The following is a 27546-nucleotide window of genomic DNA, read 5'->3' on the forward strand; positions in this document are numbered from 1 at the left end:
TCACAATTTAATTTCCACAGGGAAACTCACATGGTCATGGTAGTACAGTACATTCTTATTCTTCTTCTCTATATGACCCTGAAAAATGTTATACACAGGTGTTCGAGAAGGTTTATAATTTATTTACCAACAGATAATACATCGAAACAGAGTGTATTTAAATCATAGTTGATGTAATCAATCTGATTATCACGACAGCCTAAAATACACGTTTTCTAACATACATTGTTGGCCACTGAAATAGCAAGTAATGCTTCTGCTTAATCACCTTTAATTGAAATTTTTGTTACTAAAATATGTGGTTTTGATCAGTTCTTACATGAATGACTACAAAAACATCACACTGACAATCAGGACACTTTTGTGAATTTCGTTGGTTTTGTAGTTATGGAGGCTAAGATAAACACTCACTGCATATTTTTAAAGTTTATTATTTCTCATAACAGTGGTAGCAGAAAAATTTGCCTGAGATGTTATATAAAAGATAAAGATGTTATGTTGTAATAAGTTTATTTTGTGGATTTGGCAAAAAGTATAAAACACATTGCAATTAAAACTATTTTCTCCAGAGAGAAATTTAACAAAGTTGAAACATTGAACACAGCACTGAAATTCTTACAATATAGACTCTTACAAAGAAAATAAAACTGATGCATGTGCAACAGTTTTCATGCACCAGATTCTGGTAACCCTGAAAATTAGATGCACCAAAAAGAAACACATCATTTACAACTTCTGGAGAAACATGTGCTTCCACCCATTTTCAGCACAATATCTACAATTTATATATATATACTTTGACAAGCTTTTCAGTTAGATGGTAACAACATGTTCAACACAATTTCTGAAAATATTTTTGTTAATTTGCTATATTTCATTAAATGAGAAAAAAAATAGAGCTTTCCCTGCAAATGAGCAGGGGCTGTCATTACATTTAAATACAGCATGTACAAACATTTTACGCACAGTGCATAACAGAAGTACTTCACAGTGCATAACAGAAGTACTTCACTTTCCATCAAGGCTTAATTACAACCTATTAAATATTTTGTCTTGTGCTGCACTATTTTTGACCTTAGTCTTCTACAATTTTTGGATCTTTTATGTTAATTTTATTCATGAATATTAAACCAATAATCATGTTAACAGTAAAACAAGGGTGATGGTAAATGTAGTGCAACCTGAGCTTATGTTAAAACAACTACGGTACTAAAGAACTGAAACTGAATAAAAAATTATATATGACACAAAGTCATATGGTGCTACCTGGTTAAGCTGAGAGAAGATTCTCTTGTCTCAGCCTCAGTGTGCCCTACATTTCCAGCTTTTAATTGCTCTTCTATAAGTTTGACTGCTTCCAAGTCCTGTCTCTTTGGGGCTCCATCTCTTGGTTCACATCCCGTGTATGAATTCTGCTGAGTGCTGCGCCTCAGTTGTGTCGTCCATACTTCTGTTATCCTCCATTTCCTCTGGCATTGTGTTGTCACTTATATCATCTCTGTCGTCCTTCTCCTCTTTGACAGAAATCATTACAACCTCATTTTCTACTGTTCCACTGGATTCTTCTCCATTGATGTCCTGCATCATAGGTTGCTGTCCATCATCCCTGTCATCCATGTCACGCTGTTCCTGGCTACTTGTCAGTTTATCAACAGGCAGAGGCTGCCAATAATCATACAGCTTATCCTGCAGGAGCAACGTGACAAAATCAGAATTACAAAAAACTTTTAACTTTTAACAATTACATGACTTAGTGTGACTGAATCAATTAATGTTTTATCTTTTAAGAGGACAATGGTATGAATAGTTATATTAAGAGTGGCTACTGTACATGGAGAGGTCTTGTTCTCCGGAGGAGTATCTGCCACTTAGTGTAGATTCTTGCCACCAAGTCCTTTACCTGGAAGGAGAAAAGCGGACTTAAAGATAATGTTTTGATTCCTGATGTATAATTACAGTATTAGTCACTTTTATTGACTAAAATAAAATTCTACCACTTTTAAAAATTGTCTTGTTCTGGTTTCCTGAGGTCTTAAATATATGGATTGGCGTCTTTTCTTTTGTCAATAATGGTCGTATAAAAAGTCTTTTGTGTGTGGCTGCACACACAAAAAATCATGAAACCTACATATTATTAATTAATAATGAACATAATCTTTAGCTGCAGCCCAATTCTGATGAAAATGACTGAATAGGGACCAGATGGCAATGAGAATGTGTTGGACCAATACTTGGTAGAAGGCATTATTGTTAATAAAGATGTATTACGTTCACATGTGTACGGTACTGCCGTTATACCACTTTCGTGATCATTACATCCAGCTTCAAAGGGGTGATGTATTGTAATTGTCAGTGTTCGTATGTTTGTCCGTCTGTTTGTATGTCCACCAAATATCTTCGCAACCGTTGCAGATAGAAAGATGAAACAAAATGCACATTACTTGGGTGGCAAAGGGGATGAAAATTAGATGATGAGCTTGACCTTGAGAAAACTGGGTCAAGGTCAAATTTCAACTTTTGTACACTCAGGAACCAGATAAGATAGAAAGATGAGGGAGACGGCCAGTGTAAGTAAGACCATCAGTGACAGTAGGTCAGGGCACTAGCTTTGATCTTTGACCTATGCAAGTACAGTAGGTCATGGTAAAAGCTGGTTGTTGAAGTCTGTGACTGCATTGGTTCTAGTTGAGGTTTGTTTTGGTTACTTTCTGGTGAATAAAAACAGGATGCCAGAGTTGATCATACATTTTAGTCATTCATATCAATAATGTATTCCTGTGGTTATTTTGTTTTATCTCTAGTTGCAAAACAAATACACTTCTGTCAAGACTGCCCTAAAATATGAAAGGATTTTTTAAAAAACTGCTTGGATTCAAATCAACACAAAAATGCCTTCCCTTTTTTTTTAGGCACACTCACCTTGCTCCGGTAAAGACATTTCTGACTCTCTCTGATATCGCACTTAACATGTATTTCTAGTTCAGTGCACAGAAGCAGCAGTTGCTCCTAAGAGGGAAGAAAAAACAAAAGCATTAACATAACACAATACATAGCATACATTACAAGAGGATATACACAATGTATACATTTAAAAAAAGTAAAGTTGATGATAACTAACCTGTTGAAAATAAAAAGATAAAAATAAAATCAGAAATTATTTTTCACACCTTTTGATGAGCTGGGAAGATCTGAAAATTGGAGGCTTCATTCGCCAAAGTCAGAAGACTATAGCAGAGGTAGTAGGACTGAAAAACATGATAAACATCCAGTTGTTGTGAGCATAATATTTATTGTTGACACAAATTATAGCTAAAATTATACACATGACCATTAAAAAGAAAGCCCAACAAGACATTCTGGGGTAAAGGCATTGCCCACCTGTTGATCGAGGGAGCCCATATCTTCCACAATTTTCTGACTCCTCCTACAGGAGCTTAGCGTGCTTTGGAGAAGTGTGGTGGGTCGCATACGACGTAGGTAAGGCCTCAAATCATTGAGCTAAGTATTGCAGGGCACAAAGTAAGAGAGAAGTAGCACTAAAGTAATTTTTTAAATTGAAAGTAATTCAAATAACCTAATAGAAAATACAGACTCTCTTTCTGTCACACACTAAGATAGGAATAACAACATACCTGAATCTGATTTTCTGTAGGTCTGTAGGTACAATGTCCATCTAACAGCTTGGAGATCATGGACAGGCTCAGATGCTGTCGCAATTCCCTAAGGGGAAAAAAAAGGAGACGAGTTAGCGTAAAAGAAATACAGTGAATATTTCAAAATATTACAAAATATGTTTTTGTGTGTGGCTCCGCGGTGCACTGGCGTCGTGCCCGGAGTGTCCCCTGCCTCACGCCCTATGCCGACGAGATAGGCTCCAGCTCCCCGTGACTCACTGCGGCGGATATAGCGGTGGTAATCTGAAGGTTACTGACAATACAAATGGATTAAAGCAGTGGATAAAAGGACTTACTTCCCACGTGTGTTGTCAGGCAGCAGTTGAACTAGCTGGCACATATTATGGTGGTCATCAGTCACATCTGTCATGGCCAGACAGACTCTTGGCAGCTAGTAACACAAACACTGTATGATTAACCAATTCACTGACAACATTTTGGCCAAAGGATTTCCATGACTTGACACCGGTTTTTATGACCAAATATTCTGTGATTTGTTTATGCATACAAAAATACTTAGAATTTGAAGTAGTCATTCCCCAGGAGTTCCCAGTTTGTTGGCAAGAATTGATAATAACTCAATATTATCTCATCAACAGCAAGTCAAACTATATTTTGATAAGATCACTTCAAATGACTTTACAATTAAGCCGACAAACGAAACATTCACAGAATAATGAATTTTTAAAAACATTATGACAGGATGCCGGTACTAAATGTAGAAAAATGGTTTATTTTCAGTTATCTGCAGAGCCTGATTATAAACTCCAAATGTAGAATAACAGAGAAGTCTTCAGTTGTTACTGCTTTGAATGTGTAGCTGAAGAAGAGAGTAAATCTATAGTATGTACAACATGTACATGTTGTACATACTGTACTTTAATTACTGCTGTAGATCTTCAATAATGATACCCAGTAGATTGTACAACTGCATAAATCAGCTACCTATAATAGTAGCAATCATTTGTTTACTCCTCTAGTTTTTCCACCTGACTATTCCTCTGAAGATCACAACTGTTTTCAAATATTTTTAACAGAAAACAAATATTTATCTTTCTGTTGAAGCACAGGTGAGCTGAGGACTCACTGAATCTATAAATCCTTTGTTTGTGTATGATACAGTAGTACCTTGATATACGAGTTTAATTCGTTCTGTGACTGAGCTCATAAGTCAAACTACTCATTATTCAGACAAATTTTTCCCACTAAAATAATTTCAATCCATTTCAGCCTTGTAAAAAAGCCCCCCAACCCCCCTAAAAAATTATATATCTAAATCTATATCTCTATACAGATATATACAGATACACACACACACACACACACACACAAATTTTTTAAATTAGCCAATAGACATGCATACTCATTCTGAGCATAACTAATTATATATAAATCATGCAAACAAAGATAAAAAATGAAAGGAAACGCAAAAGTCACGACAACACATGAGCTACATCTTTACTCCGTGGACAACTCGTGGGATCCGGGCTCAACTCAGCTGATGTTGTATCCATCCAACAACTGCCGTTTGTGTCCCAAAGCATCAATTGCTCCTTTTTTTTTTTTTTTTTTTGTATGTCACACAAAAATAAAGACCGAGCGATGGCTTCCCAAAAAACTCATCTGCCGAGTCGTAGGTCAAGTTACTACTGGACATTTATGAATCTCATGTAACTTTTCAATGAGTGGAAGTGAAGGGATGAGAAACATTTGAACTAACCATGGTGTTCCAGTCCCTGATGTTGTTGACAATTTTGTACTGTAGTGGGTAAAGCTCCACACTAGACTGGAGAATGAGCCGCGTGTCCATGTTCACCCTTCCTAGCATAGTTAGCAGTAACAACAGCTCATCATCACTGTACGCCCGTGGACAGAGGGCCATACAGTAAGACAGGTACTACAGATGAGAAGACAGGAGAACAAAAATCATGAATGACCTGAATGGTGTAATTGTGTTTCCTGATAGACTCCGCTTTTCATAGACATTAGGCCATTTCTTTTGCACCCCACCTTCAAAATGTTGTTGTAATTGTGTTCAGGGAAAGGGATCTGTTCCGTGTTACTGGAGGGATCCTCACTCTTGATAAAGACACAATCCCTACAGATATGAACAAAAAGTCAATGGCATGAAATTAAAAGGTGTCAAATAAAGAGCGTGAAGGTCACATTTTTTGCTTTGAAGAAATGAATGAATAGTTTTACTTACAGCAAGTCACCTTCTGTGAATGCAGGCTGAAGATCCTCAAAAGGGAAGAGAGTAACAAATGCAGCTCCCATATTCAACAAGACTAGTGCCATATCAGCCAAACTAGGTACCCAAACCTTAAACTTCTGGCTTCCATTTTTCACTGAGTGAGCATACAAAGAAATGTTAATGTTGTAGGGAGGAAAAGCTAAACATCTGTGAATATGCCTGTATTGAAGTGGGATGTACAGACCTATCTGATAAGCTGCAGTGCAGGCAATGTCACAGAGAGCTTGCAGTATCTTTTCAGAGACCATTCTCTCAGGATGGACAGACATCATCTGTAAAAATTTATAAAGAATAACTACCAATGCTAATATTTGGACTAAAATCGCTTTTGAGAGATTAGATGTGTTTGGAACATACCTTGAATAAAAAACTTGTAACTGCAATTGGACATGGCAAATGACCGTCGTAAGCTTCCTGGAACAATCCAATATTTAGATGCAGCTTCAATTGAGCGGGGCTGGACCTGAAGGAGGACAAGGAAAAATGTGGACAAGTAAGACCAGCAAAATTATAAAATTGAGACAAAAACAAAATTTATTTAAAATGTTAGTTAGCAAGTACATTTTTCCAAAGGGGACAATAATTACCACATTAAAGTTTGTTGGTAGTTGATGAAATATTTTGAATGTCTGGAACTTCTGTATTGTCTATACAAACAAAAACATCTTACCAAAGCAATGTTTTCTGTGCTGGCCCATGAGGATTGACTGCGATTTGTCGAAGTTCTAGTGTGTCAGAATTGAAGATTCGGCCAAATTTCTCCAGGTTGAACACTACTTCTCCTGGAGGCACTTCCTTTATTGCACTAGACATCAATGAGTATCGCTGCAGGAATTCCCTAGAAAGCACATCAGAGGAAAACATAAAAATACAGAATACATTGGAAGTGTTGTGATAGTTACAAGTTCTACTATTTTTCTGAGTAGGTTACTTTTGTTCGTCGGAGATCCCCTCCTCCCGGTTCTCCTCAGCCTCCTCGTATTCAGCAATCCTCAACAGGTCCTCTTTACATGCAGTTAGAAGTTTTGTTTCAATCTCTTTTGATCTAATGGAAGACAAAAAAGATGGAAAAATCAAACTTCGTTTGTACCACTTCTGTAGCAAAATGGCAATGGAAAAAAATGTAATGCAAGTGAACTTCACTGAATAACATACCTTTTATTGGAGTTAATTTCTTTCAGCATCTGATCAAGGTTGTTCTTATAAGTGCCTGACTTTGTGGTGAATGGCCGCAGCTCTTTCTAGAACATAGCAGACAATGTTTAACATCAACGTAAACTGAAATCAGTGAGTTGGATTATCAAGTATTTATAACTTAATATTTTGGGTATGTCTCATGGAGCTTACAATTTTTGACTGTCCGTGACATCCAGGTGGACTTGGCTCTGTGAAAGTTTCTTTCACAGGTGTAACTGGGAGCTTCTTAACAGGCTCCATCATTTCCTGCAACGAAAGCAGTTGCTCCTCCTCACTGCTATGGGAGCTCTGGGTAAGCCCCAAATCTAAAGCAGAGTCCAGGTCGAGCTCAACATCTAAAAGATCCTCTTCATTAACCTCTCGTCTGCCTGTTTCACTTGGCTCCTTTTCCAGCAGGGGCGACTGAGAACTATGAGGTGCAGATGTTTGACCAGTGTCAGTGATGTCCATATGTGAAGTGCATGGTTTCACATTGTAAGGAAGATGTTCGCTTCGTGTCACATCAAGCTGAACAGTCTCACAATTATCCAGTTTGTCACAAGTGACTTCAGGCCTGTTTCTGGATTTCCCATGTTTAGGGGAGAATGCGTTTATGTTTTCAAGATTTGCCCGCTCTAAAGTTACTCTTGGCAAGGAGACGTACGGGTGACATGCTGATGACAAGGACACTTTGGTGTCTGCTGCATGAGAAGACTCCACGACTGTGACATTTTGTGTTGTGCAACATGACGATCCATTTACTGTGGTACTGGAGCTGGACATAGTTTTGTCAGAATGACTTTTGTCTGAAGTGGAGAAGTTTTTTGTTGCCCCATTTATCTTGGGCTTTGCTGTGTGATGGGTATGGTAGATCACATAGGTCCTGGGATCAGGGGTGAAAAGCTCATTTATATCATCAGGGACTGGTATAGATCGTTGTGAGCGAGCAACTTTAGTCTGTTTCACTGTGTGACAGCTTGAATTAGATTTGGAAATGGACTTATTAATGGTACTGTCTGTCTTACTCCTGAAATCATTTGCATGTGAGGTATTAGAGTGCACATGACCAGAGGTGGGGCACCTTTGGACATAAAAATTAGGTGAGCTACCAATGTCCTTTTTGGGATCCCTGGAGACTGAAAAGGAGCTTGATATACTCCTTTTATTACTCGCCTCACTTGTTTTCAACAAATGTTCTTTTATTGACTTTATAGAGACTTGCTTTGCTCCCACTGACGGTTGCTTCTTTAGACACTGTTTGGGTGATGAAGGTGTGCAGGGTGATGGCTGGGTAGACTTAAATGTAGACAATAGTTCCAAATATGATGAATGGCCACTTGTTGGTTCTGTGCACAGAAGGTTATCTGTAGTTTTGAGAGACAGTTCCAAGACTGGGGAATGCCCTGAAGATGACTGAGATGCTAATGAACTGTGATCCAAGTTGCCAACTGTGGATTCTGAGGTCTGTACTCTGCCATTGTATTCACCCTGAAGATGTGTTTTTTTGACACTTTTGTCACTGTCTTCCAAAACTCGACACCTCTTCTGAAACGAATGATTCCGGTCTACTGTTGGAAATAGAAAAGAGTAAACAAGCAAATATATGGACGTACGCATGCATGCACACATATCCACCCATGCATGCATGCACACACACACACCTATAAAAGCGACATAAATCCCAAAAAAGCAAAAGGCCATTTATAACCTGGTTGCTGTGAATCGGAAGATTTGTGAAGAAATACTATTCTAACTAATAAGAGTTTTTTAATTGACCTCAGGAAATGACACCTGAAAGAGAGACTGAAAACGTTCTATTTCCCTCCTCATACCTTGTGGTGGATAATGATTACTAGCACATATGCAAAAGTGAGTTTCTTTTGAATCTACCAACATCTGTAACTCACATCAATGATTTTTTTTTTTAAATTTTATATACTGATCTGATCCCCGAAGGGAAATTACGAAAGCAATGCACATATGCAAAATGCCTTTACAGTGTTACAATATGAAATTACGTATTGGAAAATATTACCTGGAATTGACGCTTCACTTGGTGTCCGTTTGTGATGTGTGTCCTAAAAAAAGAAAAACTTATTTAGTGAATTCTAAATGACAATAAGTTTTAATGTAATTACAATTACAGTTACTAGGTGTCCTTACATCACCAACAAATCTAAGAGAAACAGCTCTCCCTGAGAAAATATTACACTGTCCCATACCGACAAGCTTGCCTTGGAACTCACTTGTAGTAAAAGTTGGAGACATATAACCCTAACGTTATTCTTGAAATAATGTTTGCCAACACATTATGATCAAATTTACACAAACGGGCTACAGTACTGTGCATGACAGACAATGTGGAATCACTAATCTGTCATAAAAGTGAGTATTCAAAGAAGGCTGGCAGCCCCTCAGGACTACTTTTTGAGAGAACCTGACCAAAGTTGTTGAGCTGCTCCACTGTTCAGGGGTAATTAAAAATAACATAATAATTAATAGGATGTTTATAGCTCTTATTTCTCGGGACTCAAAGCATTACACTGAATCCATTAGTTACTCACTCCACAGTCACACTGGTGATGGTAAACTACATCTGCAGCCACAGCAGCCTGCAGGCATACTGATGGAAACGTGGTTGCCAATCCATGCCATGTCTTACCGACCACCACCACGCACAACACATTCATACACAAGTGTGTCTCAGTAGAGGCAGAAGAGGGTAAAGTGTATTGTGCTCAAGGACACACTAGCAGACAATAACTGGGATGATCAGGGTTTGAGCTGGGATGTAGTTATTGGACAACCTACTCTAACCCCCTGAGCCACAACCGATGTGGTCACAGGGGGACGCTGGAACTCGATTGAACGTATAAAATTCATCACATCATTGAACTGAGCCCAACTGGGCAAATGCTAATAGCCACAACAATGCAACATGACAAGGCTTGGTGCAGTCCAAACAACAATTTTAAAACATAATTTTCATCAATAGTCATATTCAAAAGAGACAAAAATACCTTGATGAATTCTTGTCTTTGTGCAGTTGCATTTTCCCTCCCTGAGACCAAATTAACCGAAGGTTCAGTCACTTGGTCTCTCCTGATGTGGGAAGATGGGGAGTGATTGCTTAAGTCCTTCATAAACTGATGGGATGCAGAATGATAGCCATTACGAGGTGTGGAGTTTGGTCTTTGAGCCGCAGTTCCTTTGTTAGCTGGACCAACAACAGGTAGTGATGAACAGGAAGATCCCGGCAGGTGAGCAGAATGGACAACCCTGTCCCTCGGCATGGGATGCAGCTGATTGGATGAGGCACCGGTGTAAACAGGGCTGCTGGGAGCAAAGCTTGATGAATGTATAGATCCTATTTATGCATTCCACTCTGGTAAATTTGCACATCCTAAGTAATATTTAGTCAAAGTGATGGTAGAATTTATAGATAGATTGTTGCATTCAACTAACAGTTTGTAGCTGCCTTACAAAAACATTTTCTCTCAGTGTAAAACAGTCCCTCTCTTACTACATAATAAGGTGTATAGTTAAAAACATACAAGAAATGTCACTGACCCACTTTATTCCTCGCATTGAAAGAAAACCAGAAGAGGAGCGGATCATGTTTGGGCTATTGTGTTAGAATCTGTGCAGTTTCAAAATAACGAAATAGCTCGCAGCACACAAAGTTCAGAGGGATATCGTCCATGTGCAGATTGTAAAGCCCTTTTGGTACATTTCCTGTGAATCTGGGCTATATAAGAATGAATAAATTTGAATCTTTATAACGGCTATTACCGCAAGTTTAGGTTATTCTTGTAATTGCTTTACAGTTCAAAGGAAATAATGCAGCCAACGCCAGTTATGTGTCCTTGGCCTGAAACAGGAAGTCACCTGCTAGTTCATTACTACTTACTTACCAATTGCAACCTACTAGAGTCACGACACGACTGATGGTGACTGTAATTAAGACTAATGGAGGTTTTAACCTGCGGCTGTGACGCTTTGGCAAGATATCATTCAGTCGTACCGACTGACAAACCTTAATCCGAGACAACAATATTAGCAATGCTCATGCTAATAACACAAAGAGGTAATTGATGCTAGCTGGAGCCATTTGAGCGCGAATCATAATTTCAGCGACGTAGCAGTGTTATTAATTAGCCTTATGTTGCATTAAACTACGTATTAGCATAATGTAGGTTAGAAGGCGGTCTAGCGTGTAACACTTGGATAGGTTTACCATAGCCCTGCTAATGCTAATTTTATATGTGCCAGCAGATGTTTCAGGAAGTACTCAGTGTACGTTTAACTTTACAACGTAACAACATAGTCAAGGTAAATATTTAGCTTTTCCTACCGCGTGCTACCGTGAATTTCTGTTCCACGAATCATTTTGTCCATTTAGCAAACTCTCCATACCGACAGATTCCAGTGACAAAGTGATTCAGAGGACCAACCCCAAAACCATCTCGCGCGCGCAGCCAATCGAATCTGTCGGTAGCGCCATTGCATTATGGATCTTTGAGTCCAACAGGATTCATATCCCGGTTGAACGGGATATGACAACGACATTCAAGTGTTTTCTTTCAATATAAGAGCAATGAATTGGGTGAATATTTGATTTATTTATTTTTTTTAAATGGTTGACTAGTCTGTTTTTTCCTTGCTATTCTCCTCTGACAGAGGAAAACACTTACACGGGTTGCACTGTTTTTAATCACAAAGAAGCTGTTTGTTATTCTAATAATAAAATAATTTTCTTCAAACATAATGACTACTAGAAAATACAAATTGCAGTGTTATTTAGTGAGCTAGTGTCATGTTGTATATTTTAACTTCTGTTAATACAGAATAATACACAATCACATTTAAAGAGTTTTCCAAAATCAAAATTGGGCAAGTAAAGCTTTACTCACTCATGAAACTTTGTTCTAGTCTCTTATCAAAGTTTGAAGCAAACAATTTACTTGGTTAATAAAACTGGAGAAGATGAAGGAGATCACACGTAACTATAGGTTATAAGATGCTTTATGTTGACGGGACAACATAAGAGGGACAACAGTTCTGCACTGTATATTTAAAAGTATTATTTTACAGTTACATCACCTTCTGTCTGTCACACGTGGCCATGCGTACATAAGATGGTAATGAAGGAGTGATAGTTTAGGCAATTAACTTATCTCTGAGGAGAGGCTTGATGTCCCATTACTGTACTATATAACATCCACTGTTTACTGTTGAAATGTAAAGAAAAAAGTTGCCCAAAAAAACACAGAAAACTGCCTTAGTGGTGGATGTATTTCATCAGTTTCAGGGTACATTTGAAATTAAATTTACTTTATTGTAAATTATCTTTCCACTCTACACACATTGGTCATTAGTTTCATGCATATACATAGTATGTTAGTACAGGCCCATAACACACACACACAAGGGGCCTTTATGCATGCAGGTGGTGGGGAGGCAGCAGGCAACTTTGAGGTGTGCCCAATGAGCATCTTATAAAGAGGACGGCACCTTGCTCAAGCGTGCCTCGGCAGTGCCAGGGAGGTGAACTCCAAATTTTTTTGTCAGACTTGGGTATCGAACTGGCAACATTTGGTCCCCAGTGCAAGTCTTGGTGGACTGAGCTACTGCCGCCCCAACCAGTGCCAGTGCAGAGGGGGTAACAAGTAACAAGAAGATATGCAGTGCTGTTTAACATAATGAGATGTTGCAATCCAAGTCTTTTTTCCTTAAACCACTCATGGGCTGTGAGGCCAACTGTTTGAAATTACTGCAGGAACAGGAGCTGGAGGCACTACGACACAAAGAAGCAAAGGGAGACTGAAGGTCCACATACAGATTTAAAATACAATGGCTAAATGTAGACTTGTATTACCAGGCTTCATAATGTTTCACTGACATTTGGATTTCTCACTAAAACAGTTCATACTGACAGCAGTGCAGCATTTTGATACTTTTGAAAATGGACTGAACATAATGAAACACAGAAATTACCAAATTCAAACAATTAGATACAACATTGACAATAAGTATATATACTCGGACTCAGTCAGACACTGCAAATACCACTCACAAATAATAAGGCAAGAGAAAGGGACTGTTGAGTTCTCAGAACTGTCCCTGTCTGTTCTCAAGAGATTGTAAAGTTACATCTTTCCAACAATGGAATGCCTAAGATTAAGCGCCTTCAAGAGTGAGATGGAAAACAAGGTGTCTGTGATCAAGTGGTCTCTTTTATATTAAAATTCGTTTGAAATCTAGAAAAGACAATTGAACCCACATAAAAATAATTAAATTCCATCATCTAATAAATAATTATGGTAACAGGATGACCTTAGGTGTGAGGAAAATTAAAAGACAGTGTACAATATAGTATTTATGACTGTGTAAAAGTGAACACAACCAGATGTTAACAGTTTTCTTCCTGTAGTTGACTCCATTACATTTAGACAGCCATTCAACTTAATAGCCAAGTACACAACAGCTTTAGATTTCTATTTCTGAGAAGAAGAAAAAAAGCCTTCAAAGGAAACATGTCATTAGTTTTAAGCTGCTATAACAGATATTTTTTAGCATACATGATTTGTGATCTCTTTAGAGCTGTGTTTTAATGGTCCTAAAATTGTTCTAAGTGTTCACTCTACTTCTTGGCTTTTCCCTGAGCAGCTACGGCTGCCATGGCTTTGCGAACAGTTTCTTCATCTCCTAGGAACTGCATTGGCTTCACAGGCTTCAGGTTCTTGTCCAACTCGTAGAGGATGGGGATGCCGGTTGGCAGATTCAGTTCCATGATCGCTTCATCTGACATTCCTGTAGATGGGAGCAAGCATCACATAGAATTTTTGCATTCTGGGACTTTTTCTTAAATTTAAGATGTAATATCCCTAAATTAGAAGTATTTGCTGTTTTATTTTACTCACTATTCTTACCAGGATACTTGCCAACATGATGTTTTTGTGTTTATAGTAACATTTTGACAGGGACAACAATCAATAAAGTTTGAAAACCATTGACCATAACACGGGTGGGCAGTGGTTCAGTGGTACAGCGTGCGATAGAGCGGGTCGTCCAATGGTCTGAGATCAGCGGTTCGATTCCCGCTCCCGCCCAAAACACCCAGAGGTGAGCTGACAGTGGGAGGTGTCAGCTCACCTCTGGAGGACTGCCGAGGTGCCCTTGAGCAAGGCACCATCCCCCTTACAAGTTGCTCATTTAGGGCGCACCAAGCAGGAGCTGCCCACCACTCTACCTCCTTTGCATGAGTACAGGCCCCCTGTGTGTATGTGTGTTCAGGGCTTGTACACACTAACTAACATTCATGTGATTTGATCTGGACTAACTAGAGTGTGCCACTAATTTCCCTTCGGGGATTACTCGAGTATATAAAATAAATAAATAAAAAACAAAAAAACAATGGCACCTTGCTAATCCAGAAGTAAGAAATATTCCTTTAAGACAGACTCAAAGCTTTCTGTGCAAACACTACAGATCCACTCACCCTCCAGGTGCTTAACAATCCCTCTTAGACTGTTTCCATGAGCAGCGATGAGCACCCTCTTTCCCTGTTTGATCTGAGGGGCGATTTCCTCATTCCAGTACGGAAGAGCCCTTGCAATGGTGTCTTTCAGGCTCTCGCAGGAAGGAAGCTGGTCCTCAGTCAGGTCTGCATAGCGACGATCCTGTCGAGAAAGCAATAACAACGTGTTAGTACATACAAGAAAAAAATTAATACAAAAATCTTTGTACTTCCCACCTTTTCATGGAAAGCAACTACATGATTTGACTAATTTGGTCCAGTCAAGCAGATGGATTGAAAATCTGTTTGCCTTAAGTCATTTTTATGTTATACAATGTATATGTGGACAGTAATTTATTTTGAGCACAGTATATTCAAGCTGATTGAGAACCTGAACTTAAATACACTATATTTAGCTCAACATTCCAATCATTTTTATAAAGTTCATTCATTCATAGCAGCACAGCTGATTAATGGGTCTGGCACCAGAAATCAGTAAAAGTCATGTCTCTTCTTTGTCATGCCTAAAAGCAAAATGTTGGTCAATATGTACAAAAGCAATTCTTTCCTCACAGGCCAACAAAACCCCTTGGTTGTGTGCATGAACCGTAGACAGGTGTATCATATCTTACCTTACTGATGATAGCATAGTAGTCATGATCTGGGCCCATAGTGGGAGGAGGGATGTCAAATGAGCGCCTCCAGATCTTCACCTGAGCTTCTCCATGCTTTGCAGCCGTCTCTGCTTTGTTTAGCCCTGTCAGGCCTCCGTAGTGACGCTCATTGAGCCTCCAGGTCCGATGCACTGGTACCCACATCTGGTCAATACTGTCCAGGGCCAGCCACAGAGTCCTGATGGCTCGTTTCAGCACAGACGTGTAGCAAACGTCAAACTCAAAGCCAGCATCTGTGAAGGTGACAAAAACTTTCATTGACATAGTTTTTTTTCCTTTCCCCCCATTTAGTTACTAAATGTTCTCATAACACTTTTAAGACTTTATATGTTTCAATGACTCATATAAACAATAGATTATGCTACTTCATTTGTACCTAGGAGTCAAAAGGTCTGAAAGAAAGGGACAAAAAAAATATTTTCTTAGTCTGGACGATGCAATCTTACACATTAAAATGGAATATGAATATTTACAGATTATTCATAATTTGTATAATCAAATATTATAGAGAAACATCTATCAGAAATATTTTAAATGATATAGCTGTATTTTTTGTAAAACCACCCGAAAACTCCTATAATTACAAAATAATTTATAGAAATTTGAAAAAACAATAAACTAACCCCCTCTGATGAGAGAGATAAATAAACAGCTCGCACATGACCAGATAATAAATAAAGACCCCATATTTTGAAGCTTTGAAGCTCGTATATATTCATATCATTCAGCCGCATTAAGACATCACTTAACGGCGGCGGTCTGAGGCCCTTACGTAATCACAGGCAGACGTTGGCCCCCACTATTCAGACACCGATGAGAGGATTATGGCTGCGATATCGTCGAATTCCTCCTCACCTTTCAAAGCCTGACCACCTCTTTTGGCTTCTTTCTCCCCAGTCTCACTTAAATCTGCGTCAAACCAGCCGCAGAACCGATTCTCCTGGTTCCAATTGCTCTCTCCGTGGCGAATCAGCACTAATTTGTAGACCGCCATTTGCTTGAGTTGAATTATCAAAAAAAATTAATTAAGCAACGAAACGTAAAACAGGTGTAGAGCCGACTGAAAAAGGAATGTCTTCACTGCTGAGAAAAAGTACGACGTCCGAGTTGCTTCACCGGCAAGGACTATTATAACACCACTTCCTGGTTATGACATCCAATCAGATTACGCCTCTTTGACCAATGACAGCAGTGGGCGTCAACGACGACGACTGTTCGCTGACCTTCATGTCGTACACTGTACTTAACTTCCTTGTAGCATCTTTTACCGTCTTTCCTCGTCTGACAGTCGTCTTTCCTACTTTTTAACAGTGGGTGGTGTTTTTCTATTCGAACACAAACACACAGACATATACCACGCTCCTGTAGTCAGTGATAAGCATTGTAATTACATGTTTTATGATACGTTTCATTATTAGACCTCCCAGTGTGCAGATTAAGTTACTGATCACAATTTTCCAGAAGTCAGGATGGATCACTGTGACGATTGTTTCTTTGAATGTCATGAAGTTCTGTGGACTCAGTTTTTAACGCCACTCATTTAGAAATCATTCTTATCTCCTACAGATTTTCGTCAGGACATTGAAATTATAGTTTGCAGTATTTATTTTAGCTGTTGTTACAAAAAAAAAAAATATTCGACATTATTTTAAATGCACCTTTAACATAGTGCAACAAATAGTTGTTTTGCAATATTAAAAACAGTTCAATTAATTAGACTTAACAGTTGACTTAAATGACTTATTGAATCATGGATATTATTTAAAAACAGAATATTAAAGGGGCCCCGTGACCCGCTGTGGTGGATAAAGCGGAAGAAAATGGATGGATGGATATTAAAGGGACAGTAAAGTCAAAATGAACCAGGTCTGTATTTGAAATAAATTTTTAAAAAAAGGCTTGGTGGCATTTTTATTTTTTTATGAGCAATGGGGACTTAGAAAAACTAAATTTATCATAAGTTATGGAGGGCGCCATGACAGTGGAAGTGACGCAATCGTAGACATCGGGGTGAATCCACATCAATGCCGATAAAGCAAGCAACAAGGTAATGAGCCGACATTTTCACTATTATTTATCAGGATATCGCCTAAAATCCTGTCATCATCATCGGATATTGAGGGTGAGTTCCCTGTGTCTCCGTCTGAATCCGATTCTGACAGAGAAATCCAACTATTTATAATGTCCCGTTTTGGTTTACTGTGTGTATGGAAAAGTTAATCGAGCTACCGATACTAACGCGCTAGCCCGTCAATGGGATTTTCCATATCATGTTAGCATTGAGCTAACCACCATCCGTTACTGTTAGACTGTGTGGAATTACTAACAACTATAGTTTATATTAATATGTCTTGTATTTATGAATGTATAAGGATCAGGACCTGACATGCTGTTTTTGTATGTTTTATTTCAGTGTCACAGATCTTCTCAGTAAAATGAGTGGTCTATCACTTTTGATATTATTTACTTTTCACGAGTGGCATAATCGCGCGATAATCTGGTCATAAAAACATTTATACAATATCTCCAGTAGCCCCAGACATTAATTATCCACTAAACCTTGGGAACTCTAAATAAATACTATGGTTTGTCCAAAAACAATCTTACCTTCAAATCTCTGAAAATTCTCCGAGGTAAAGTGCTCATGACAGATCCTCGGATCTTTGGTCATTTTGACCCTGTTTATTTGTGCTCTCCATTTTCTTCCTAGCTTTCCAGAATGTTTTCTGCAGAAGGATAGATCCTTGTCTTTGTGTTTATATCCTGTTGTGTTGACACAACCGTTCACTTCGTAGGTAACCATGTTCTTTACCAGGTTTATGGCTTCGGTGATCGCATTGTGTTCTGATGGCTGCCCTGACTCATTAAGCGAAGTATGTTGCCAATGACGCATGGCCCTACGTGACCACTGGATGCTGACGCTGCTGCAGCACAGATTTTAAGGTTTTCTGACCAAAGGGATGATGATAGACATCTGACAAAAAAAAAAAATTCTACTATTTTTCATGATGTTGAACAACATATACGTCACTTAAAAATGAGTTTACTGTCCCTTTAAATTCATTGGTTTTCTCTCAACCATAAACATAAACAGGGAACTTATAGTAAGTATAATAATACAGTAGGATGTAAGCCAGGGAATGTGCACTTTTGAGTGTAGAAACCAATATCTGCAAACAGTTCAGAGATAATATTGGAGGCAAACTAATGGTAAATTGAATTTACCTTGACTTTTTTTTTGAAAAACAGTTTTACTATATGGGTGTCTCGCCTTTGTCATCAGAAAAATTGTCATCTATGTTCAATTTATATTTTACTGTGGTAAAAATTACAAACAAGGAATGGTGGAGGCATTGCTTAGGAATCATTATTCTAAACTATTGCCAAATACTCAATAAATGGCAGACAAGAAATTACTGAATTCATCCAAATTCATCCTCTCTTTCTCTTATTTTATATGAGAGACTTTGAACATACTGGCTGCAGATCAGCAGAGAGAGTGAAGCTGTGGTATTTTCATGGCTCTATAAATAGTATAATTTCCCACCACTGCCTCCATTTACCCTCATGAAGACTATGCCCATTCAGAAGTATTGTGGGGTAAAAGCTGTCATAACAGATCTGGTATCAGTTTCCTCACCCGCCATGGAACAGTGTGCTGATTCATGACCTACAGACAGGAAATGTCAATCGGACCCCTGCTCTGATCTCCTCCTATGACCACTCCTTGCTTGTTTGTGTTCATTGAAATTTTCTGTCAGTCACTTTCCTTTTTCCAGCTCCTGCATCTCTCTGCTCTCAGGTGGAATGTGGATAACAGCAGTATTTTAGGAAATGTAGTGAACAGGGTAATGCTGTGTGCACCTTTCAATGTTTAATGTGCATACTTGTAGCCTCAAAAAATGGGACAGGACACAAGCGCTGTCAGGAGGGTTAAAGAACGCAGACATGTTGGAACACGTATAGGCCAGAGCACACCCACTGGGAAGTACACACTCAAAATATGAGAATCTTGGGCAAGTCTTGTATGAACCAAATAAAAAACTTGAATAAGCACCGTTATCAGCTCTGTGAGACAGTCTCACATAAACAGGGTAGCAAGATAAAACACTTATGTTAATACTTTCAAATATATTTAAAGAAAATGCCTACAGTGAGCATTTGAAGGGGGTTGAATACTTTTTTTCTACTGTAGGAGGGAAGGGGGAAAATGCTTAAAGGAAATTTCTATTTGGTTGCGTTGCCAACATAAACATCACACTGTTGACACCCCATATACGGGCCCGGCACCGTATTTGTCCTTACCCCAAGGTGTCTACGATTTCCTTACTTTCTGAGTAGATGGAAAGAAATACAACAGCTGTATGGATGTTTCCCACTCCGTGGATGTAAGATTCCGAGTTTATGCAATCATTTCTTGTTTCAACACAGATGTGACCTTTAAACTAAAATGTAGGCTTGTACCCAAAGCATGAACGGGCCACGCTCTGATGTGTAGTGCTTTAATGTGGAGAATTCTTGTCTGGCCTGAGCTGTCGGTATACGCTGTGGCTGTGAGTCATCTTGGTTTTTGTTTATGCTTCACACTAAGCTGTTGGTGTCCTGCCTCCTTTTGGTTGTACAAAAGTGTTTTTACGAATGCTATGGCATGTGGACAGGACAAATCTCAGAGGGGGTGAGATTGGGCGGTGGTTGGGTCCTCCTTTTGGAGGTGCCAGATTTATATCCATGCGCTGCAGCTGGTTTGTATTAACCCCTCCATTCCTGTACCCCTGGCTAAAGATGTCACTTCAACAGACACACACGCGGGCGCGCACACACACCGATGCACAGACACACACATACAATGAAGAACGGAGAATTTGACGCACACATGTAACAGCAGATATCCCCAGACTTATAAAACTATTTATTTTCTACAGAGATCTTGTAATTTTCAAAATCTTTGATACTTGTTGTCTCTGTTATGCAACAATTTCAGTGGTTGTCATTATTTCTGATGCTGTTCTCCAAGAATAACTCCTCACATGTAACAGGAATGAGGAAAGATCCCAAAAAGATGGATGACATATGTTAATGTGTGATCTACTGCAGCCTTTATTATGATTCATGTTGCAAGTGAGGAAGATATACATTTGTCAGATCCTTGCCTTGTTGTTATGGGACCGAGGGTTTAGTTAATTTGTGAACACAACCAAAGCAGCTCTGTTACATGTTTTTGAAACTGACTGAAATAGATGAGAGATTGAATCACTGTTAACTGCTGGACTTTATTTTCATTGGCTGGAGATTAGCCCACCTCCAGAACCTCAAGAGGCAGTTCCAGGAAGAACAAGCCTTTTATTGCACGTCTCAGTACAGGATAATACTTAAGGCTAAGGCTAAGCTAAGACATTCTGATAGTGTGTGTGTGTGTGTGTGTGTGTGTGTGTGTGTGTGTGTGTGTGTGTGTGTGTGACTTAATTTCTTATACTGTTAAAAAAAGAACAATGTTTTAACAAAATATTAAGAGAAATTATACATTTTAGTGAAAAGATAATGTACATCCTTAAATAACAATCAATTTATATATTTACACTTATTTATAGTAATTTTCATAACTCCTTTGGTTTTAGAAATAAGATTCATTTTAATATATATGTCAATCCTTTTCGTTGTAAATGGATGGATATATTATTTATCATTTTTCTTTTACAAAAACACTTTTTTGATTATATTCATACTATTGCAGAGTTTGGTTTACAATGAACTACTGTGATGTTACTTTCTTTAAAAGTCTGTTTTTCGTTTAAAGTGCAGAATAAAAATGCTCATTACTGAACAACAAAGGCTTTTATCTACAGGAAGTTAAGAGTGTCTGCCACCACTCCCTGTAAATCTGTGTTTTATGTGGGAAAAACCACCAAAGCACAGTACATGTGCACAGCCCAACTGCTTGTCTGTGCTATAAAAGTACTCAAAGCATTTACCACACGTTTTTGTCTTGCAACACCTCTTTGAACCAGGATGACAATCAAAGAAACATCTCACTGTCTCTCACTCAATGGTATTTATTTGACTTAAAAATTCAGATCTGAATTAAGGAATATTTTTCTCTGTGCTACACAGACAGTAGCACAGATCACAACCATTTAGTGGGGTTCTTGTCATCACAACCTTCATCCAGCATCCACACAAATGGCACTGATTACAACTGCTGGAGTCGAACAACAAAAAAAGCAAAGCAGGTCCAAATGATATCGTCCAATTTTTGTATGTCATGCTTCAAAAATTGCTCAGTAAAAACAAGACATCATAAAAATATATATATACTTTAAAATAATAATGAAAAACTTTGGCAATCTAAAGAGAGATTCTAAATGTCATGAACCTCAAATCTATATAAAACATTTGTTAAAGCCATTGTACTGTAAACTTAACACTGAATATACTTCAAGCACACAAGTGAACACCCAAACAGGGATCATAATGATTCTGTATGAGGGAAAATGACATCAGATTACCAAGAAACAAACTTAAATGGAGGCAGGGTCTTATTTCTTACTACAAAAAGGTGTTATTTATGCCCAAAAAAAATAGGGTATAACATTTACCCTCCCATTCCCATTCAGACTTCCCTTCATGGGTGTTTTGGCCTGAGAACCAGGAGCTTATTGGATATCTTCAAGCCAGCCAAATGAATATAACAACTGATTTTATAATGTTTCTAAGGACATTATAAAATCTAAGTACCTGTTGAGTGAAATTACAGTGAAATTAACTATTCCTCATTTTGAGTTGGACACCTCATAGACACCCCCTCCTCCTCATCAGATAACCGTTTGCTCTCCTCGGTGCTTCCTGCAGGCCCCATAAATAAGCGACATGATGTAGGTCAGGCAGCACAGGCAGGCGAACACGGCAGCCGTCAGGTAGACCTTGTACAAACACAGATGCTTGTACTGCTCCAGGTTGCAATAGGAGTTGCGGTCCGTCTTGTAGATCATGACGCCGATGGCCGGCAGGTAAAGCGTGGTGGCGGCCACGTCGTGCGTCAGGTTGGTGCACAACCAGCGCTCCGCGCCCAGCAGCGGCACCAGATCCTGCTTGTTCAGCAGGGTGAGGAAGAAGAGCGCCAGGGTCAGGAGCCAGAAGAGCACCGCCACGAACAGGACGAAGTGGATGGATCCTTCGTATTTGTTGGCGGCGATGGTGACCCACAGCCCGGCACCGAAAACAATCTGCAGGATCCGGATGATGCCCAAAAAACTCCTCAGGAACTTTAAGACATTCTCCCTCACTTGCGACTGTCCAAGTTGGGGTGGCATCTCTCTCTCTCTCTCCTCCTCTGGTCACTGTCGGTTTCCTTTTTTACCGAATAGGGCGGGGGTTTTCTTCCAGCTGCACACAGCTGGAAGAAAGAATTGATATGTAGGGAGAAAAAGGAGTTGATGGTGGATACGGTGAAGCCAGATGCGATCAGTATTTGGGTGTGAAAGAGGGAACTCCCTGTTCTTTCCTCAGCCCCGGGGTTTTGAAATGAAAAATCTTGTATGTTTCGTCTTTTCCGTTTCCTCTGTTGAAAGTGTCGTCTGTGTTGGGGGGGGGTTGGGTGATGGTGGAGGGGTGGACTGTAACCCAAAACCTGCTCCTCCTCTGCTGGACTTGTTGGATCCAGCGGCCCCTTCTCTGGTCTAGTCCCTGCATCTTTGCACTGTAAAGTGTTTCAATGCATAATTTAGAGGAATTAATTGAATCACAAGAAGACTGATGCATTTTAAACGTCTAATTCTAGTGTATTTTCAATTTACAGACCATTACATTCAAATATGCATTACAGCTTTATAAGTAATTCATTGTGTATAAATGTGTACCTTAAAAATATAAAAATGTTTAGTATATTATACAGTACTGCATTTTATTCTGTATAAACATACATTATGTCAAATATTTAATAAAAATGAAAATTAAAATGATGGATGGATGGATGTATAGATGGATGGATGAATGATGGGTAATGGATGGATGGATAACGTAATGCTTTTCACCAGAAGCAACAACCATTCAAGAAATCAAAGTTTGAGATGCATACTTTTATGACCCTTCAAAACATGTGAGAAATTTCCAATATGAAAAAGGCTAACCCCATATGCCCTTTAGCCGGTTTACAGGTCATAGTTCAGCTTTATCAGACAGCTCTGATATTGATGTCAAAAGGCTGAGCAGGTTTAAAGCAGCTTTCTTTGAATCAATAGCTCCTATGTATTTCTCCCAGATTGCATTGCATTTTACAGCATGCACAGTGTGGACGTATGATATCTCAGTACGCTTTTATGAAAATAAAATCTTTTATGCTAATCTGTGTAAAACCAGTGTTCAAATTCACCAGAGAGAAAATCCCTTGCGTCATAATGTTTGCGCATTTTAGCGCACGACGCTCACATGCTACTTCCCTCTCATTATTGACAAAAGCTGCTCGTGTCAGCCAAGCTCATTGACGTCAATGGATTCAGCACCTTACGTAGACAGGAGGCGGGACCATCGGCCACTCTCGGGACTGGTGATTGGTCAAAATACAGACTTTTCCCCACCCTTGATAGGAAGTAACAGAAGATCTCTCTCCCACCATTGGTCACTTGAATGCATCGATTTATATATTATAGTCAGCTCAAGGACACATATGGACACTGTCCCGAGATGTTTCGGCCATAGAAGCAGCACTTATTGCCACGTAAAACCAGAGAAAAGCTTTAAGAGGTGTGTGCATTGAACGCATCAATTAATATCCGGTAAGTACATATAATTTTTTTTAAGACAAGCAGAATATAGACTGAGATAAATTGCAGGCTACAGTTTGTTAGTCAGTCACTGCAAGGTATTACCTGAACCTCGAGTGCCTCAGACTTGCAGACTATTTTGTTTTAAAAGTGTAGGAACAGCTTTAGTCCTGTAGTGAATTTCACCACTCAGAAGGGAGACTGGAGTTGTTTTGATGACAGTCCTCATGATAAAACAATATCTACTCTTCTCCTTGATAGATGTGGATATAAAATAAAGAAACAATAAATTAAATGATTCCATAGGAAAGTTAGACATCTGGATTTCTGGTAGGTGAGACAACATGAACAACATGAACAGTGATAACATGATCCTGATGGTCTCAGAGTCTGCTGTTCAAAGCTTTCTGGATCATTGATTGTTCCATCCAGAAGGAAAGTAGCGTCAGGGAAAAGGTGTCTGACCTACTTGGATTTGTGACTTTTTGCCAGTCAGCTCTATTTGCGTCCCACTTAAACCGTTTGTGATGAAGTTGCCATCTGTAGTTTAATGTGATTTCACACAGCTCGTGTCCTGCTTCCTGAAGCAGGATTAAGGAATCAGGACCTGCTGCTCATTGACAATTTGTAGGTGTTCAGTCTGTGTTTGTCAATCTAAAACATTATGGCTTGTTATTTTTGTAACATTTACATTGTGAATGCACTATTGAATGAAAACTCATGCTAGCATCGCCACAGAATGTAACCAGTTTGTTACATCTTTTCTTGTGTTTCTCCAGATGGATACCAGCCCCGCTCACCGTTCTTCTTCAGCGGTGGGAGGCTCTTCCTCACTCTGGCGCCTCTCGGAGAGGAGCAGGAAGGCTGGCTCAGGGAACATTTTCAGCAATGTCAATTTGTGGCAACTTCAGAGACTTTTTAAGGCGGCTGGAGACCAAGATGCAGAGCAGAGAGCCCAGCTTGTTTGGGGACACAGGGATGAAGCTGAGTTGGCCCAGGCGCTGATAGGACTAAGGACCCGAAGTCACAGGAGAGCGTTAAGGACAAACTCAAAGGACGTACTGGGCTCACACTGGCTACAAGCCTTTAATCATCTCAGGTACGAAAACTACTTTCTACTAACTTTCCTAAATTGTTTTTAGAAAGTGTCCAAATGCAATCTGGCTCTGTTCAGACTGGGCCACATTATTACCGGCCAATCTGACAGGTTGCCGTACAAACAAAGTCGGGGCGGAGTCGTCGTTCAGGGCGTGTCATGTGTGAGGTAGTATAATTACAACAGCAACAACAACGAACATGAAGTTTTGTTACCTTAGCGTATTGGAGATTCACTGTCTGCTAAAGGTGGAGAAAACCTCACACAGGCCAGACATTGTCAAGTTCTCTTTCCATTTTTTTACCGCTCCATAATGCATGACGCTCTTCTTTCTGGTGCCTTGCTCTCACGGATATGACATCACGGTCCGCCATATCCGATTTGATTGTTTGGAGCCATTTAGACTGAGACGCATAGATAGATAGCATCTGTCCATATCCGATATGGAACTACCTCCCGAATGTGGTTTCAATCCATCCGGCAAAAATCAAATATAATGTGTATTACACAGTCCCATACCATACACATATCAGGTGTATGGTATGGGACTGTTCAGATTACAAAAGAGACATCCGATATCAATCTGGATGGGCTACTAATCGGATATGGGTGACCAGTCTGAACGCAGCCTTAGTGTCTTGTATCAATATTGTCTTGTACAATTTATTGTGTTCAGGATTGATGAGAGTTCGCCAAGCAGCCAGGGGAGGGATCCTGGGGACCAGACTGATTCTGAGGCAGGAGCACACAGCAATCCAGAGCCACACCACCAACACTCCTTTGCAGGCACTCCAAGAAGAGGCACAGGAGCCACAGTGATGCTGACTGAGAGCAGAGGCCCAGCAGGAACTTCTGAGAGACCAGTTAGAGCTAGCTCAGGAGTGAGGAGAGGAGGAGAGAACAACCCAGAAAGATACCTCCACAGAATACTCCACTGACTCAATGAAAACCAAATGCAAAAACTGTTTACCAGCACAAAACAGTAGACATGGCGTGCTGATCCTCCTGGATACTTTCTGATCTGTTCAGCAACTGGAGTTCCAGTAGGACGAGTTACCCGATTAGACAGACGTCACAATTTTATAGTATTTGTTTCTACCTCATTAGATTTCCTAATTTCATCCTGTCACTGGAGCTAACCATGTGGTTGTTTTTGGGAATTTAGTAACTTATCATCAACACTGAAGCAAATTAAAAGAAATAAAATCATGAGGGATAAAAACAAATTGAAGTGCAAATAAAAACAACAGAGCCACAATCACAAATTTAGACAAAATAAGAACAAATATAGAAAAAAGGCCTCCAAGGGGAGTCAAACTCTACACAGACAAGATAAAAATGTTGTCAGAAAGATTCCATTGGCTCGGTGTACCAGTTTAGTTCTGGAACCAACTAAAATTTGCTGATCAACATGTAACGTGGAACACAACATGAATTGTATGTTGCTATTATGTGCTATTATATATAGCAGTATTGTGTATGTAATTAGTGACTGTTTTATCCCCCAGCTATAAAACACAATGCAATACATATGTAGATGTGAAATGATGTCTATATATTAGTTTGACAAGATGTGTTTTGATGTTCTACTCACACTAAATGACAGTTTTAAAACTGAGAGGTTAACCTACTGTGTTCTAGTTCCCTATAGGATGTTATACTAAAAATGGGTTACAAAAACTAAAAATGCAGTGTTTCCAGATGTGTCTAATTCAGAACTGCTGACTTAACTCCTATCTGGAGGCCTTCGCTTCCTCCTCCTCTGCTGAAGGCGACGGCTTCCCTTGAAGGTGGAGCTGTCAGTTGGTGGTATTGATCCAGATCGATTTTCTCTCACTTCATTTAAACTCAGAGACTGTCATCGATTAAAAGTCCCATGTTGATTGGATGCGTGTCACTGATTTGAAGTTTTTTTGTACAGAACACATTCTGATAGCGGCAGTGTCAAACAAATAGAGAAATCCCTCACTGTGCACAAAAAGACAAATTTGAAATAGTTATGTTCTCGTATTGCACTATATCGGTTACAGCGAAAAGTGCCTACACGACTTGTCATCAACTTGTCCAAATTGGTGGGATCTCTGTGATATTGTTTGATGTTCTTTTTTAAATAAAGGTTTATGCTCATAATGAAGCAAGTCTTTGGAATTTTTCTTTTTTCTTATTTCTTATAATGGAACAGTGGCCACTCGAACATCATTTTGTATTATTTAAAAGTACAGTAAATCATTAAGCCCAGCCTTCTTATTTTCACTCGTCCTTTAGCGTAATGCTGCCCCCGGTGGTCAAATGTAGTAGTGACGCCAACACGTAAACCAGCTGGTGGACACTAGATGGCGCTAAAGGCTTAGATTTTGTAAAGCGAACAATCAACATAGAAGAATCCCACTCGACATC

The 27546-nt window shown here is 39.3% G+C and overlaps 4 protein-coding genes across 8 annotated transcripts; 1 reads left to right on the forward strand and 3 right to left on the reverse strand.

Moving 5' to 3' along the window:
• Positions 1-181: 181 nt before the first annotated feature.
• On the reverse strand, positions 182-11570 carry slf2 (SMC5-SMC6 complex localization factor 2). 4 transcript variants are annotated; one of them, XM_068327065.1, is made up of 19 exons: positions 11459-11570; positions 10125-10437; positions 9140-9182; positions 7276-8672; positions 7084-7169; positions 6860-6973; positions 6599-6766; positions 6286-6391; positions 6113-6200; positions 5881-6022; positions 5685-5772; positions 5395-5571; positions 3971-4065; positions 3633-3720; positions 3379-3498; positions 3168-3245; positions 2920-3006; positions 1832-1900; positions 182-1686 (listed from the first exon to the last, which is right to left on the reverse strand). In XM_068327065.1, the coding sequence occupies exons 1-19, from the start codon at positions 11500-11502 to the stop codon at positions 1393-1395; spliced, it is 3597 nt and encodes a 1198-aa protein (XP_068183166.1). In that variant the 5' UTR covers positions 11503-11570; the 3' UTR covers positions 182-1392. The 4 variants fall into 4 exon arrangements, with proteins under 4 accessions (XP_068183166.1, XP_068183167.1, XP_068183165.1 ...); XM_068327066.1 differs by having other exon boundaries at positions 7276-8669; positions 10125-10440; positions 11459-11551; XM_068327064.1 differs by having other exon boundaries at positions 10125-10440; positions 11459-11551.
• Positions 11571-11713: 143 nt separating this feature from the next.
• LOC137604175 (phosphoglycerate mutase 1) lies at positions 11714-16426 on the reverse strand. Its single transcript, XM_068328133.1, has 4 exons — positions 16153-16426; positions 15256-15530; positions 14606-14786; positions 11714-13917 (listed from the first exon to the last, which is right to left on the reverse strand). Exons 1-4 carry the CDS (start codon positions 16289-16291, stop codon positions 13748-13750), a joined length of 765 nt encoding a protein of 254 aa, XP_068184234.1. The 5' UTR covers positions 16292-16426; the 3' UTR covers positions 11714-13747.
• Positions 16427-21361: 4935 nt separating this feature from the next.
• marveld1 (MARVEL domain containing 1) lies at positions 21362-23108 on the reverse strand. The gene has a single exon (XM_068327189.1). The coding sequence runs from the start codon at positions 22602-22604 to the stop codon at positions 22107-22109; it is 498 nt and encodes a 165-aa protein (XP_068183290.1). The 5' UTR covers positions 22605-23108; the 3' UTR covers positions 21362-22106.
• Positions 23109-23912: 804 nt separating this feature from the next.
• On the forward strand, positions 23913-27283 carry avpi1 (arginine vasopressin induced 1). Of its 2 annotated transcripts, none has more exons than XM_068327277.1 (3): positions 23913-24033; positions 24833-25152; positions 25826-27283. In XM_068327277.1, exons 2-3 carry the CDS (start codon positions 24833-24835, stop codon positions 26085-26087), a joined length of 582 nt encoding a protein of 193 aa, XP_068183378.1. In that variant the 5' UTR covers positions 23913-24033; the 3' UTR covers positions 26088-27283. The 2 variants fall into 2 exon arrangements, with proteins under 2 accessions (XP_068183378.1, XP_068183377.1); XM_068327276.1 differs by having other exon boundaries at positions 23919-24065.
• Positions 27284-27546: the final 263 nt, after the last annotated feature.

The sequence above is a fragment of the Antennarius striatus genome, chromosome 11 (genome assembly GCF_040054535.1).
Source record: "Antennarius striatus isolate MH-2024 chromosome 11, ASM4005453v1, whole genome shotgun sequence".
NCBI lineage: Eukaryota > Metazoa > Chordata > Actinopteri > Lophiiformes > Antennariidae > Antennarius > Antennarius striatus.

Bases quoted from the DNA above. Each gene is read 5' to 3' on its own strand.
- slf2 (XM_068327064.1), bottom strand. From the start codon at position 11,502: ATGGACAAAATGATTCGTGGAACAGAAATTCACGGTAGCACGCG. The intron at 6,392-6,598 runs GTAAGATGTTTT...GTCCTCCTTCAG, and splicing joins GCACAGAAAACATTGCTTTG to GTCCAGCCCCGCTCAATTGA. The intron at 5,773-5,880 runs GTAAGTAAAACT...TCATATCTGTAG, and splicing joins TTCACAGAAGGTGACTTGCT to GGATTGTGTCTTTATCAAGA.
- LOC137604175 (XM_068328133.1), bottom strand. From the start codon at position 16,291: ATGGCGGTCTACAAATTAGTGCTGATTCGCCACGGAGAGAGCAATTGG. The intron at 14,787-15,255 runs GTAAGATATGAT...CTTTCTCGACAG, and splicing joins ACTATGCTATCATCAGTAAG to GATCGTCGCTATGCAGACCT. The intron at 13,918-14,605 runs GTGAGTGGATCT...TCCCATCTACAG, and splicing joins GATTGTTAAGCACCTGGAGG to GAATGTCAGATGAAGCGATC.
- marveld1 (XM_068327189.1), bottom strand. From the start codon at position 22,604: ATGCCACCCCAACTTGGACAGTCGCAAGTGAGGGAGAATGTCTTAAAG.
- avpi1 (XM_068327277.1), top strand. From the start codon at position 24,833: ATGGATACCAGCCCCGCTCACCGTTCTTCTTCAGCGGTGGGAGGCTCT. The intron at 25,153-25,825 runs GTACGAAAACTA...TATTGTGTTCAG, and splicing joins CAAGCCTTTAATCATCTCAG to GATTGATGAGAGTTCGCCAA.